The 14,738-nt window shown below is 51.5% G+C and overlaps 1 protein-coding gene across 1 annotated transcript in view; it reads left to right on the forward strand.

Annotated features, from left to right (window-relative positions):
* ASTN2 (astrotactin 2) overlaps positions 1-14,738 on the forward strand; it is a 433,335-nt gene that overhangs the window by 184,616 nt on the left and 233,981 nt on the right. The window contains exons 8-10 of the mRNA XM_067309282.1: positions 11,467-11,551; positions 11,735-11,809; positions 12,291-12,428. Of these exons, the coding sequence (XP_067165383.1) occupies positions 11,467-11,551; positions 11,735-11,809; positions 12,291-12,428 (298 nt within the window). The remainder of the gene's footprint in view (positions 1-11,466; positions 11,552-11,734; positions 11,810-12,290; positions 12,429-14,738) is intronic.

Below are 14,738 nucleotides of genomic sequence, written 5' to 3' on the forward strand. Positions count from 1 at the left end.
ATTTCAGCCCTATCATGCAAAGTACGAGCTCATCAGAGCTTTTCAAAGAGAGCACCAACATCCACACATGAGCAAAATATAATTTCTCCCCTCCTCCTCAGAAATGGCCAAGCCATTTTGTCTGAAATGGTCACAGATAAATAAATAAATTGGATTCTGCTGAGGGTCCTCACCTCCAGTCAGCGGACATTATATGGTAAGTGCGGTGGCTGGGTCCTTGTTTGCCTGCATCAAGGTGCCATTGCTCAGCTTGGATGAGCCAGGCACCTCTTCTGGATCGGGCCGCGGTCTGTCATGCAGTGAAGCTGCAGTAGATCAGAGCCGCTCCTCTGTTGGAGAGGTTCTGCCAAAACACCCCATCTTGCTGGCAGGTTCTGACGGTGCTGTTTAAGCTGAGAATAGGGAAAGTTTGTCGTCTTCTGTGGCTCAGGGTCAACTCTCCTTGCGCTCTGTTTTTTCAAAGGATGTTGAGTATGTTGCTAGTGCTGCTATTTGTGCCACGCACTGGGATACCTTCTCATAAAATCCAGGAGTGCTGCTTTTTCGCTGGCCTCCCTTATCGGCACTGGTAACGGTTATGAGGGCATCCGTTCGCGGTGGCGTATGCAAAGTCTGATTTGTGAGCACAATTACCTGTTTTGTATGCACAAAATTGATTCACTTGCATATTCTGTGGGCATAGCTTAAGAGGCCTGCTGGAGAATTGATCCCTCAGGGCCAAAAGCTGGAAAAAACAGCCTCTGATTTTGTGCTGTCAGGCTTGCCAGAACAGTGGCATAAATGAGATGGATAGCTACCTTGATTAGCAGGTGCAAATGCGTTGGTTTTTTTTTTACCGTCCATAAATCAGGCACTTACCCATCGAAATTCTCTCCTTTGCATCCACAATTGATTCCACCCACAGAACAATAGGGACACGCTTGTAATAACTGAATAAGATGTGGGAGCGAAGGGTCTTTTCTAGAAATTGGCAAAAAAAACCATTTCCATCATCTTCAAAATGGGTTAGTTTGTCACCAGAGCTGCAGATGGTATTCCTGTCCTGGTGAGGCAGGGGTCTTGCAGGCAGGAGAGAGATGAAAGTCATTTTTAAACGCACCCAATTTTTAAAGGCACTTGTTAAGAGGATTTGGAGGTCATATGGCTGAACATGTAAATCGGGAGATGACCAACCTTGGTGAGGGTGTATTTGTGTGTGTGAAAACATTCTTTTTTTTCAGAGTTCAATTTAATATCATGCAGCTTTTGTGCACATCAGGTAATATTAGTTTGTTCTTGTGCACTTCTGCTATTTTCGCTGTTGGAACAGCCCGGTGTCTTTATTGACTTAGACTTTTATAAGATGAGCTCCTGTCTCTCTAAGGTATGTAGTTTAATAACTTGGTCAAAAACCATGTAATCTACGATTTCTTTTCATGTGGCGGCACAGCTTGCCTTATGTACCGAGCAGGGCAGGAGGCAGTTAACTCCCAAGCTAATTTAGCTTCAGGCTGAAGTGTTATACATAAACAGCACACAAAATGTATGCCCGCAAGGGGGCTGAGTTAAGGTTATCTGTGCTGTCTTTACGCTCTCATTTTCTGCCGTTAGTGTGTTTAATCCTGCAGCTGCTAATGTTCTTGTAATGGCATTTCTGAGCTTGTCTAAAGACCGCGGAGAGGAGGGAGGAGAGATGAGGTCTGTAGTGTGGAACCGCTCCTGGGCCCAGCTCACCTGCTCAGCCCATCTGTGCGTCCCGTCAAGCAGCCAGAGGCCCCTTCTCAGCCACCAAAGGCGAATGCTGGGGCTGCGCTCACCCCCGAGGAAAGCAGTCGTGACACCGGCAGGGTCCGTCCCTCATGCACTGCCAGCCTGTTCAGGATCTTGCTGCTTGCTTGCATCAGCTGTGCACGTGTGCCAGTGAAGATCTTCCTTAGCTGCACAGTTTAGGAGCTTAGCAAATGATATTGAGAATAACATCTGTGCAGAACGTAAACCCAGACGCAGTCCTCCAAAGTTGCGCTTAAGTGCTTTGATGCATCTGGGCAAAGAGGGTGACTTTCAATGGGAGCAGAGGAGGGATGACTGTCAAGTTAATTCCAAGTTATACCTCCGCATGCAGAGTGGGTGTTGGTGGAGCTGAGCCCTCTGCCTCGACTCCAGGTTGGCCAGATGGGAGTCACCTTAGAGCCGCAAGTTGTGTTTCCAAGACAGCCTGGTGGCCTATTGCTCCGTGCGGGGTAACTAGAGCATCATGCGGCACCAGGCTTTCAGCATGCGTGGGCTAAGCGCTGCGGGGTCTGTCTGGCCTGCCCAGGAAGGGACATGTGCAGCATTTTCCCCCAAAAGGGGTTTGCCTCATATTAGCCGTTTGCTCCCAGAGATTAAGAAAAGAATTGGAGCAAAGAAGTTTCTCACTGGAAAAAGAGTTTTCCTTCCCCTTCATTCCTTGTGAGCTAAACTGCTTTTCCCGGAATTGCCTTTCTCATCAGGATTATTTGGGGACCAAGTCTGGAAAATGCCATCCTCAAAAGCCCGAAACAGCAGATAACAAGGGCTAGAAGAGAAGCTTTTCAGAGCGCTTTCCCTGGCACACTCGCTGCAGTTGCAATTGTTCGAGGCAACGCAGCCACAGCCAGGGGCTAACCCTGACTCGGGCAGCAGCTCTCTAAAGACTCTGCACTTGTCCATTGAAGTTGGGAGTTTAATGATCTATTAAGACCATTTTTCATCCTTGCCTGTGTTTAATTTTCTCTGAATCTCTTTTTCAAAAAGGGCCCTCACTGTGCCATCCCGTAGAGGCACAGCAAACTCTTGATGGAGGGTTTTTTGAAGGTTTTTTAACTTTCTGAAGCTCTAAGAATTGGAAACCCTGGCATGAAACCTGGTGCACATGCGTATCTTGGCCCCTTCCGAGAAAGTTCTCCTTCCTTTTCATCATCGCCGCCGAGAGTGCTGCTGCTTCATGGGGGAATGAGAGTGTGGGAGATGCGGCAGCAGGTGGTTCAGGCACCCGAGCAGCCCCGGGAGATGCTCCCAGGAGCCGGACTGGTGTGGCAAGTGCTGATAGCTGCTAGTTCAGTACTTTATTGCCCTGTGCTAGACTGCAGGTAGAGAAACTCCCATCTGAGGGATGACATGGCATTTGAGATCTCCCTGGCACCTCTAATACGGCTCCTGATGTTTGTGTTTCCCGTGCTGGGAAATCACCTGTCACGAGAAGGCCTGCGAGTGGTATGGTCATCCCGCTGCCGTCTTGAAGGCAACCAGATCTGGGCAGCCTCCCACTGTGATCTTGGCAGCTCCAGACCCTTCCCTCGGTGCCAAGCTGGCCTCAGCCTGGCTGCGTGGCGGTGCTGTGGTACCCCAGCACCTCCAGAGCGAATTGGCAGCTGATACCCCGTTGTAGCTGGAGCCGCTGCATCCCAGTTGCTGCGTTGCCAGTTTTTTAGCTTCCGCTTGGCCACCCAAGGGGACAGCTGGCTCGAGCGTAAAGCCCTGAGTCAGTCAAGCTCAGCACAAGGAGCCTGCGCACGTGTTAGAAGGTTATAGCAAGGGCATGTGCCCTAGGCTGGCTGGGAGCAAGAGGAGATGCTGCTCTGGTGGACCCATGGCACCTCCTCGTGCCTCAGTGGGTTATCGCAGCTCTGTGGCCTCTGGCTAAAACTGCTTTGAGAGTGCAATGGGTAACTGTGTTCCCAGGGCACCTTTCCAAGGCCCCCGAGCACTGCGTGGAACGACAAACTGCAGAAGACGGCACGCTCTAGAAAATGGGGCCCCTTGAGGAAGGGGTACAGAGCGCCGGTGGGACCGCTGCACGGACACGAACGGGTGCAGTGGTGTAGCCAAATCCAAGTGCAAAGGGGGTCCTGCAGGCAGGGAGGTGGAGCTGAGCCAAGGCGGCGAGCGTTGCCTGCGGCTGGGGGAGGGCAGCACGGACGTGGGGCCACGTTGTTCCCCAGCCGCTGGGGAACCATGCAGCATGCTGCTTTTACTGAGGGTCGGGGATACGCCGTAAATGGTGAGGAAGAACAAACTGTACTGATGAGAGACATGCCCTTAGGACCAAAGCATGCTCTTCAAACGGACAGCACGATTTGATTCACCCGTTTCAAAATTTCTCCAGATGCTGGATTAAGAAATTGTTTCTGTGACGTTCTGCCAGGAGCTCAGACCCTTAGGAAAGGACAAATCAATCCAGAGCTTCCTCTGGATGCTTATGAAACTTTGAGGCCTCGACAGCTTCATTATTGGAGGGAAGCGATTGTAGCTCTTGGAGGGACGGAGCGACTTGCATTGATCTGTTTACTGCTGCTCCTCTGGGCTTCTGCTCTGCGGCTGTCAGTCAGGACCGATGGCAGCATCCTGCGCGTCGCCGTGAACTTCAGTGCGCCACGTCCAGGGACAGCAGAGCCTCTTGGGTCGCCAAGCTGGGTCTCTGGTGCATCTGGCCTGAGATGGGATCTGAGGAGCACCCAGGTCTGCTGCAGTGCTGGTGCGTGGTCCTCTCCGCTCCGGCAGAGACTCCTAGGTTCCCGCTACGGACAGAGGGTTTTGCCCTCGCCGGACACCGAGTTGGTGGCCTGGAAAGCGGCGCCTGTGGGGGACGTGGCCGGGAGATGCCCTTTGCAGCTGCCCTTTGGCTCCAGCTGGGGAACGGGTGCCCTGCCGAGCGAGGCGCCGTCCCTCGGGAGCTGCGTCGCCGAGCGGTGGGAGCAGCAGCTCCGCTCGGTTTCGCGTGCCCGGAAGGAGAGCAGCATCGCGCAGCGGCCGCGCTCTTCGTGACGACGTGCCCCGCAGGCCGGCCCTCCTGTCCACACAGGAGGACGAAGGCTGCCTTCCCCGACGGCGGGGAAGGAGCCCGGAGCCGGCAACGCAGGGAGCAGGAGAGGGGCGCCCGAGTCCTCCCCCGGCTGCCGGAGCCGGGAGCCTTATCGGAGCGGGCTTGTAACCCTGGAGATGGCTCAATGCGAGCGCAGAAACGCGCCTGCCGCTCTCCGTCCGGCTGCCCGCGCTGGCAGCTCCCCCGGAAGAGAAGGGCATTGTGCCCGCGGCCGCGCCGCGAACACTGGCGCAGTCAGCCGCGCTGGGGCTGCGAGCGGGGCCGCTGAACGAGGGCTTGTGTTCGCCGAATAATGCTCGGCCTCGGCCCGCCGCTTCCAGCTGGGCTTTCTCGCTCCCCGGCGCTTTCCTCCCTCTGGTGCCCCTTTCTCCTGGCGCTCTGCGGACGAGGCGGGCGGAAAGGCACGAAGCAAGAGGCAGTGTTAGGAGGACAGCTGTGCTGGAGCTCAACCCGGCCCCGGGGACGCCTGCGGGTGGCGCGCAGGAAAGAGGCCCGTCCGTGCTTGGCTCTGCAGGGCGGGCGACCCAGCTGGGCTGCCGAGCCGGAGACGGCGTTGGGTTCCGGGAGGGCTGGAAGCGGTCGTTTGGATTTCCGGTCCGCCGGCCTGGAGAGAGCTTTGCAGGGACTGGCCTGTTGACTGTCCCTGGATGCTATCCTGGAGGGCTGGGGACAGGCTTGAAGCGCGCATGAGCCCACGTGTGCAATGCACCTGCAAATCAAAGGTGCCCGTTTATGGCGCTGGAGTTTCTTAGCACGGAGAGGGAAATTGCGTCTGGACAGGGAGCCCCTGACCAGCGTGAGAAGTGCTGTGAAGGGGATCCCAAACCTTCCCTCAGCTCACAACCCACAGGAGCAAACTTCAGGCCTAGCTGCAGGTGGGACGTTGTCCCCAGGACAGTGGCTTCAAAGGCAAAGGCACTGCCCCAGCACCGCGTCCCTCCAGGAGGAGCGGAGCACTTTCACGTGGGGCTAACGCGTCCAATGGAGGTGCTGCGGCAGAAAAGGAAATCCCCAAAATCAGTGACATGGGAATGAGGTTGAGGAGCCACAGGATTGTTCCACCAGTGTCAAAAGCCCTTGGCTTCGTAAATAAAAATCCCGATGACATCGAAGAGCAGCTTTCCTGGGAGCCCAGAGACTCCAGGAGCCTCCGCAGTGTGCTATGTGCTGGGCTGGTGGATTAAGGGGATCTGGCAGCGTTATCACAGCAGATCATCTCACCCTAATGAGGCTAACAGGATTACCCCGGCACGCTGGCAGGATCGGGAGCCTCCTCCGTGTGGGATTCTTCACACAGCCCTGCTCCGCTGTTCCCTGGGAGAAGCTGAGGAAGGAGATGATCGGGAAGGTTTCAAACACAGCACGAGACCCAGTTTCCATTTCAGAAGGAGGAACAGCAGCACAGTGCGGTGGGTGAAGAGAACGAATAAGTCTGCTTAGAAAATAATGCTGAAAACAGCTAAAACTCCCTGTTGCGCTGGTCTAGGTGCAGGGACTGGAGGGTGGTTTTATTCCAGTGTACCAGTAGTTTCCTCTGCAGCATGCGTGTGCTATTGGAGGCGGTGAGCCCAAGTGTGGCTTGTGCTGGATTACTGTTTCCTTCAGGTGGGAGCTAGCTTCTATGTGGGCTAACTTGGAACCAAAAGCCACGTGGCTGCGGGTGCTAACAGTGGCTGCAGGCTGTTCCAGGTCCGCCTTTTTGCAGCTCCAGTGCTTTAGCTAGCTTGAAGCACGGGCAAAGCGAGGATACCTACCCATGCCCAGAAACTGGCAGAGGAAGCTCATACTGCATGCCGAAACCAGCTAGGTATGTTCTTATACTATCCTGTTCCTCCAGGTTAGGCCCCAGATCTTTTTCACCTTCCCGGCTCTGTCACTCCAGAGGATGGTGGCAATGGCTCTAACATCTCAGAGCCAAAGGAGGTTGGAGCTGCACAGTCACTTCGCTGCTGGCAGGTCTTCTGCTGCAGCGCATGCACAGAGACGTCCAGGTGTGGTGGGCTGAGCATCCCGCTGCCACCCCAGGTGGCAGCTCATTGCTTTGCTGCACTTGGCTCTGACACTTTGATCTGAGCTATCAGTAGTCACCAGCAGCCTCTATGGAAATGAAAGCGCAGCAGAAAGAGGGAGGTTGCATGTGAGAGATATCTCCAGAGTTTCTGGTGGGTGTCCTGCTGGTTGAGATAAAGGTTCGTTCCCTGAGCAGAAACTCGCACCGAGACCTCTGTGTTACCTGTAATTAGTCGTGGATGTGCAGTCTTTGATGAGATTTTCTGAAAGTGGGGAAGGGGGAGCAGGAACAGGAGCAGCAGCTGTATACAGAAATAGGCTCCCAGTCATTCTCCTTGCTGCTGTTGCTGTTACATCCAGACTTCTCAGTGCATGCCTGTCCCAGGCTGGCCAGTTCGTGGTCAGTGGTGGGACAGGGAGCCCATCTGTGTCACCCGTTGGTGCTGTGAACAGAAAGGTGCTCTCGGTTTCTCTTCCAGCTCCCTATCCCACTTTGCCCAAGGGTTTCTGATCTCAGTGGGAGAGTCCAGATGCCTTTCTGATGCAGCCTGGGGAAAAAAAGGTAGATTCAGAAGCTGATTTCTTGCAGAGGATAGCAGGCAGCTAGAAGGAGGGAGCTGCTACAGCTTTGTGGCAACAGGCACTGAAATAAGGGGCAAACAAGGCAATCGAGAGAGAAACGAAGCAGAGAAGAGGCAGGCATCGGAGCGATGCCCTGGGCTGCAGAAAGGACAAGCCACGTGGTGGGGTGCAGGAGGAGCTGCTGTGGCTTCAGGGGTTCCTGGGGAGAAGGAGAGGGGGGCTGCCCTGTGCCACCCATCCTGGGAAAAGCCTCCTGGCACCCCGCTTCTCGCCTCTCCTTCACCCACCACCCAGCAAAGCAGATTTCTGGGAGAAAAAGAACTCTGACTTCCTGAGAAACTTCTGACTTGACTGGGCCCAGGAGCATTTCTTTTGCCAGCCTTTGTGGCCTCTCCCGGTCCAGCCCTGCCGAGCTGGGGCGAGGGGCTGGGCAGCCAGCATGCCCCGGGCAGGTGAAGGTCTCCATGGAGCTTTTCTGTGCTCAGCAAAGACTGTCCCTGATGACCTGTTCCCAGATAGAGACAGGATGGAGAGCAGTGTTCTGGCCTGATCTAATGCAGAAGGGTGTTGTTGCTTCCCATGAACTCATGTCTCCTCTCTCTTCCAAACAGATGCACGTACAACATGAATAACCTGTTCTCTGAGCCTTCTACTAGAGCTGCGGTGTTTCATTTCCCAGTTTGTGCATTTTCCTTCTGCAGTGGCAGAGGTGTTTCCTGCCTCCCAGCATTTTGTTAACTGACAGACCAAAAATCCAGCTCAGTGCATCCAGAACTTAAGAGGCACCTGCTCTAGCTTGAACTAAGTGAGCAGCGATCCTGCCTCTTGCTGTAATAGATTGAGATTTTCTGTGGATTACCCAACCTGACTTGTGGGTTATGAATTCAAAGGAAGATGAATGTCTGTGTTTTTACCATTGTGCACAGTGCGGGTGTCTGGTTGCAGAAATAGGATGCTTTTCACAGCATTTTGTAGATCCCGAGTCATTTGTCCTGTTGCAGAAGCCGAATGCTGCACCGAGACGTGTGCGGAACTGGTGCAAATTGCATCCAGCTTCAGGTTTGGTTATTTGTCAAAGCCTGTCTCCCACTTTAAGCTCGGGTTGAATCCTAACTTAACCCGAGCGATGCTGAGCTGATAACTTTTCTTCCCTCAGAAGCACACAGGATTTAGCAGCTCGAGACAAGACCGCTGTCGTTTTGGTGTTCATTATTTTAGCAGCGTGTTGAAGTCCACCCCTCAGAAAATGCGCTTTTGCAAAGGAGGATTTTGAGGTACAGGGAACCCCCTTTGCTGCCACTCCGGGGACTCAGCTCTGCCAAGGGAGCGTTTCTCGGTCTGCGGGGATGAGCTCTGCTGTGTCAGTGCTGGCTCTGCAGCACGGCCAGAGGGGCCGAGAAAAGAGAGAAAATAATAGAGGTGTTTGGGGAGCCAAAGAACTTGGTAGGTGCCCAGCAGTGCTAAAAAAGCAAACGCTCATGAAAACCTGTAGGAGCACCACAGGTTCTGCTGAGTTTTTTGAAAATCCCACTAATAGGTCTGAAATAGATCCTAAAACATCTGGTTAAAGAGGGCGACATCTGGTTAAATGGGATTTCTGAAACTCTGCAAATCGTGTGTGGATCTCCCTGGAAGAGCTGGACCCATGGGCCACGTGGTCTTGGTGAGGGGCAGGTATATGATCTCAGTGCCTTGCATGGTTCTCCCCGTTGTGCGACACCTCTCTGCTGCCTGTTGATACCCTCACAGAAAGGTGAGTAGGTGCCGGGGTTTGCCCTCTCGCTTAGGGAAATAAATGTCCCAATAAACCTCCCAATAAAGCCTTGAGTGCCAGCCGTAGCTGTTGGAAGTCTAGGATTGGAGTCGATAAAATCAATATTTCTGCAGGTTGATAGAGTTTCTCCTTCCACCACCAAACTGACTGAACAGTAAACAAACCGGCAAACAAAATAAACTCGCCGGCGCTGCAGGAGAGGGGTTAACCGCCTTGGCATCTGCAGCCATCAATAACGAAGGAGGGCGTTCGGGCCATTTGATGCCAACCTGTGAAGGTGTTTGGCTGATTTGCTGTAATTTCCATGGCGGTAGCTGAGATGAGCCAGTGCCCCAAGACTCCCAGCTTTGCTTTGCAAGCATTTCGAGATGTCTCTCATTTGCAGAGCATATATTTGTTATGTAATAAGCGCCAGGAATTAATGATCCACGGCGCGGCTGAGGAAACTTGCGTGCTAAGCATCCAAGGAAAAAATAACTTCTGTCTCTCTCTCTCTCTTTTTTTTTTTTTTTTAAATCACTGATGGAGCCGTTAGGACATGCATTCCTTAAAACAAGAATGCCCCAGGCCCCGAGGCTAGGCGGGCTCCTCCAGCGCGGCTGAACTCTGGCGGGAGTTAACGCCATGTCTCCTTCCCAGCTCTTTCCCTTTGGAGAAGTAATGCTGCTGCCTCTCCCGTTATGAATCATGAGGTTAGCAGCTTTTGACAGATCATAAATCAATGCTTCGAAGTCGCTAGGACAAATCCCAGGACATTTAATCTTTAATATTAGACGTGTTTAAAGCAGTGAATATTTCATGAAGGTGCTGTTGCATTTTAGCACATCATTAGCCATCTCTTTCTTTTTTTTTTTTCTTTTCTTTTTGCCTCCCCCCTTCCAGACGGCTCTCCTCAAAATCTCACCGGTTGAACCCCCGTTCCTTTCCCTCCTGACAATAAAGCTCTTTGCTGTAATCCCTGTGAGACATTTTAAGAACTTGCTTAGGAACCCAAAGAACTCATAGGTATCTGTCAGTCTGCATTAACTCCGTGACAGGGGTATCCCCTCTCCCTCCCGGCTCGCAGCATCTTCCCTCCTTTGCCTGTGCGCGTGGGGGTAAAAGCACAGGTTAAGCTGCTCCCCTGGCTCTGCACCTCGGCCGGTGTTTAAAACTCAGCCTGCCGCTCTGTGAAGCAAGAGCATGATTGGGAGAGGAGGGGAGCTGGGGAAAAAAAAACGGCAGAATCTTGTAACAGAAATTCTGTGTGCAAATCCAATTAATCTTTTTATTTTGTCATTTCTTGCTCCGGGATATGTATTTTTACCAAACATGGAATCAATTTAGGCCAAGCATGGTCAGGTCTCTGGTGCAGAAAACGTCTCTAGTCGTGCTGTCAAAAGGGTATAACAGGGTGAGCAAGCACAGAGAGAAGGAAGGAGAGCTGGGAAGCGAAAGGGGAACGGGAGCCCATTAGCACCGGGAAGAGGGCACAGAAAAGGGTGCTGAATACAGAAGATGGAGACGGGGTAGGGTGAGAGGTCAGATCTTTCTGCGCTATGTTCCTTCCATGTGAATGAAGCTGGAAAAGCTGGGAAAGAGCCACCTCTTGCACTGCTAATCTTTGGGTTGGGAGAGAATTTGCTCTCATGCCCTGATGCGAGGTGTTAGGGGGCAGAGGCGAGAAGGGGAGCTCTCTGCTGCGGTGGGTCGAGCAGGTCGCAGGTGCACCAAATTGGCTGCTCTCTACCAAGGGGCTGGGGCAAATGCCCCCAGATGAGAGGTGTGCGGGGACGGTTGCCCTCATCAAGCAAGGTAATGATCCGCGGTGAGAAACGGGTTGCCGATCACAGGCCAGCCCCTCTGTCAGAGGTGTGCGATGCTCAGCGCGAGCCGTTTGCAGAGCAGAACGGATCCACGAGGGGGTTTCTCTGCAGGGAGCTTCTCTAGGAGACTGTCAAGTACAGGCTGAACTGCAGGGGTGCACAGGAACGTGGGATGAGGACAGACCTTTGAATCATTAAATCCAGTCTACAGTTACAGTGGGAACCTCATCATATAACCCCCTTCATAAAAGCTACAGGTTGGGTTTTTTTTGTTTGTTTGGGTTTTTTTTTTAGCTTTCCATATCGTCACCTGGATGTTTCAGAAGAGTCCAAAGTGCTTTTATATCTAGGATAGGGATGAGGAAAGCCTGTGAATGGGCAGCAATGAATGACAAGGAAGGAGTGTCCAGTGCAGTGATTTCTCACATGCTTCTTGTACAGAGAAGTCTGATCTCTTCCTTTTTCCCTTTTAGGAGAGTGCAGCTGTCACGAAGGCTATGCCCCAGACCCCGTCCATCGTCATTTGTGTGTGCGCAGTGACTGGGGACACAGTGAAGGGTGAGTGGGACCTGAGCCCCCCATCTGAAGAAGTGCTTTCTCTCTTCTTCCCTCAGATTGCTAAGAAGTGAGGTCTTCTTCCCTTCTGTCTGTTTCCAGAACCAAAGCCCTGGAGCCCAGGTGTGGTGGTGTTCTTGCTGAGTGACGTGACATGGTTTCTCTCTCTCCTTCTTTGTCTCCTAGGCCTTGGCCCTACACAACACTTGAGAGGGGATACGATTTAGTCACAGGAGAGCAAGCACCAGAGAAGATACTCAGGTGAGTTGAGTGACTATTCAGCTTACCCGTTTGGGAGGTGTGTGCCTGTTGGTAAGGACTCCCCCAGCAGAGTGCTACCTCCTGGTCATTCCTAGCTCCATCTTATTCTGCTTTCTGAAGCACACTGGTGTTATTTGCCTTTGACAAACCTGAAAGATTTGTCTATATTCTGCAGAAGGAGGAAGGCTTTCCCTCTCATGCCCTCTGCCAGGTGTGCGTCTGAGCAAAAGTGAGGACAGTATGCACAGAAAAAAATCCCCTGGATTAAAAGGACCATGATGACCACCCCCCTGTTCTCCCTGTCATACCTCTAGCTATTTCTCTTTTATTTGCTAGCATTTGGCTTTTGGGACAAGGTCAGGAGATGAATTAATCTGATGATAGCCCAACTGCTCTGGTTTCTAGGTGGTCAGATGCAGTAGAGGTCCACCATTTACTGTAGATGCTGTGTTTCTATGTGATGCGTTTGTCCCCATTCCAGGTCCACCTATAGCTTGGGTCAAGGCCTGTGGCTGCCTGTCAGTAAGAGCTTTGTGGTACCGCCTGTGGAGCTTTCTATCAATCCTCTCGCCAGCTGCAAGACAGATGTTCTGGTGACAGAAGATCCAGCAGATGTCAGGTAAGAAGCAGATTTCTCCTTTTGCTCATGCTTGAGCCACTAGATTACTCTTTAGATTGTATTGAGGATGCAGTAATTTCTGGGGCAATAAGTTTGATTACTTTCTTCCAACGAGAAACCTGATGTGACAGATCCTAGGTTTTTTGGTCCTGGTGGGTCTAGGCCAGGCCCATGTGTACAACTCTCAATTTTGGCCTGAAGTCTGCCAATCCAGTCAAGTAAATTGGTGCAAACCTTTGGCGAGGCAATTTTAGAATGGCTTAAATCTGATGTTTGATTGAACAGCTTGAATAGATGTATTTGCCAGTATGGAAATGCCAACATCTTTCAGAAACTCATATGTATATCACATGCAACCAGCCGTAGATACTCTGCTTTGGTGGTCATGAAGGGCCAAGGTCAGACCTGGTGGAAGGCTATGTCACTTGTCCAATTATTATACTATAAGAAATTTTTTCTTCCTTGATTTCTATAAATGCCCTAATATTTCTGTGGTTTCCCCATTTTGGCTAGCTTGTGCTTTAGGCAGACATGATCTGACTTGTGTCAATTATCTAGTTCAGAAGTTGGATCTTTAAGGGTGTTGTCAGGAGAGTAGCCCTTGTGGAAGGAGAGGCTGTTTGCTGGGGAGACTGGGCTGAGGGTGGGCAAAGGAGGGTCCCCTTGGAAAGGGAGCCCAAGCAAATTGGTTGTCCTCCTTGCACCGGCAGCTGGGGAATGGTTGTAGTAAGGCAAGAGTCCAGAGCGCAGCAGGCACTGCCTTGGAAGAGAGCTGTGGTGGTGATTGTCAACACAAGTCTTTCTCTGGTTTACAAGGGTTTAACTGTGAACTATAAGTGTGCATTTACCTGTTTAACTCCTTAGCTGTTTAGTGTGTGTTCCCCTCTCCCTCATTAAATTAAGATTGAGCGTGTGATTATTTGGTACTAGGCAGCCTTCCTACCTTCCTTCTCGCTGTCTTTTCCATTGACTCAGGACACAATTTCCTGACCCTCAAGTCCTTACCTGTGTTGTGAATCAACTTCCTGGGCACTAGCAGGATCCTTATGTCCCCAGACCCTTTTGTCTTTTCTTTTCCAAGAGCAATGGGATGATGCATTTGCACTCTTTGTCCCACCACCATGAATCTCAGCAGGGCTATAGTTGGAGCAGGTGCCTACAAAAACATATGGCAGAGCCAGGACTGGCATCCAAGAGGTCCTCACTCCTGAGTGTGTTCTTGTTGCTAGTTAGTGCTTGTTCCCTTTCCTGCAAAAAGAGACTGGTGGTAAATACCTGCCTACAGTTTGGATGTATTGGAAGAGTCACATTTTTTCTGGGTAGCACTGCTGATGTTGAGCTGAGAACGGGAGGAGTCACCATGTTATACGTTAACGTTTTTCCAGACACAGGTCTGTGAAAACGTTATTCTTTCCCTCCTCCCATCGTTGTTAAAGGTACTGGAGCAAAAGTAGAGTCTAGAAAGGTTGGTTTCTGCTTCAGTGCAGTAGTTGTCTCCAGACACTGATCCTTGTGGAAGAGCCTCAGGATGGAAGGTTGTCAGGGAAGGAGGAGGGGAGTTTCTGGCGTGGGGTCTGTTGCCTGCTCCCTCGTAAATGAAACCTGAATTGAGAATTCCAGATATAAATATTGGAGTGACCCAGGTAGAGTAAGGGACCCGAGTTCACTGAGCTTGTATTTTACATGCAGGAGGTGCTAAATTATTAAAACTTTAATAAACGTAATAATAAATATTTGATGTTGAATTATGGAAGGTTTCACAGATACAGTGAAAACCAAAAAACGATCTATTATTTCTGCATTAGAACTTAAACACTTCTCAAACGGGGATCAGGCAGCCAGCTCAGGGTCCCAAATACCCTGTGATGGATGGAAATCAGGGTGGCACAGTCTTAGCTGAGCACTGAAAGTTGACTGAGGGAACGGTGCAGAGGAGTCACGCTTGGTTTTTCAGATCCACTGCGGTTTGAGAGTAGGGACGTAGATTTGCTCAGTGCCCACGAGCATTGTTTTGTCCTGTCTCTGCGCTGAGGCTCTTAGGTGCTTTCTTGAAACGAGAAGGGTACAAGAAGGGTGTAAAGCTGTTTATCTTGCAGCTTCTTTGCTTTGTCCCTCTGGACTGATACACACTTATTTTGGTAGCTTTAACAAGTGTGATGCAACAGTTCTGGGGGTTCTGTTTTCCGAACCGTGATCCGTAATGTCAGACCTACCACTGGAGGTGGACGGGTGCTATCCATTGCGTAGGTATTCAAATACAGTCAGGTCTCCGCATTTGGAGGGGCCAGTTTGCTGGGCTGTGAGACGGCA

Source organism: Apteryx mantelli, chromosome 21 (assembly GCF_036417845.1).
Source record: "Apteryx mantelli isolate bAptMan1 chromosome 21, bAptMan1.hap1, whole genome shotgun sequence".
NCBI lineage: Eukaryota > Metazoa > Chordata > Aves > Apterygiformes > Apterygidae > Apteryx > Apteryx mantelli.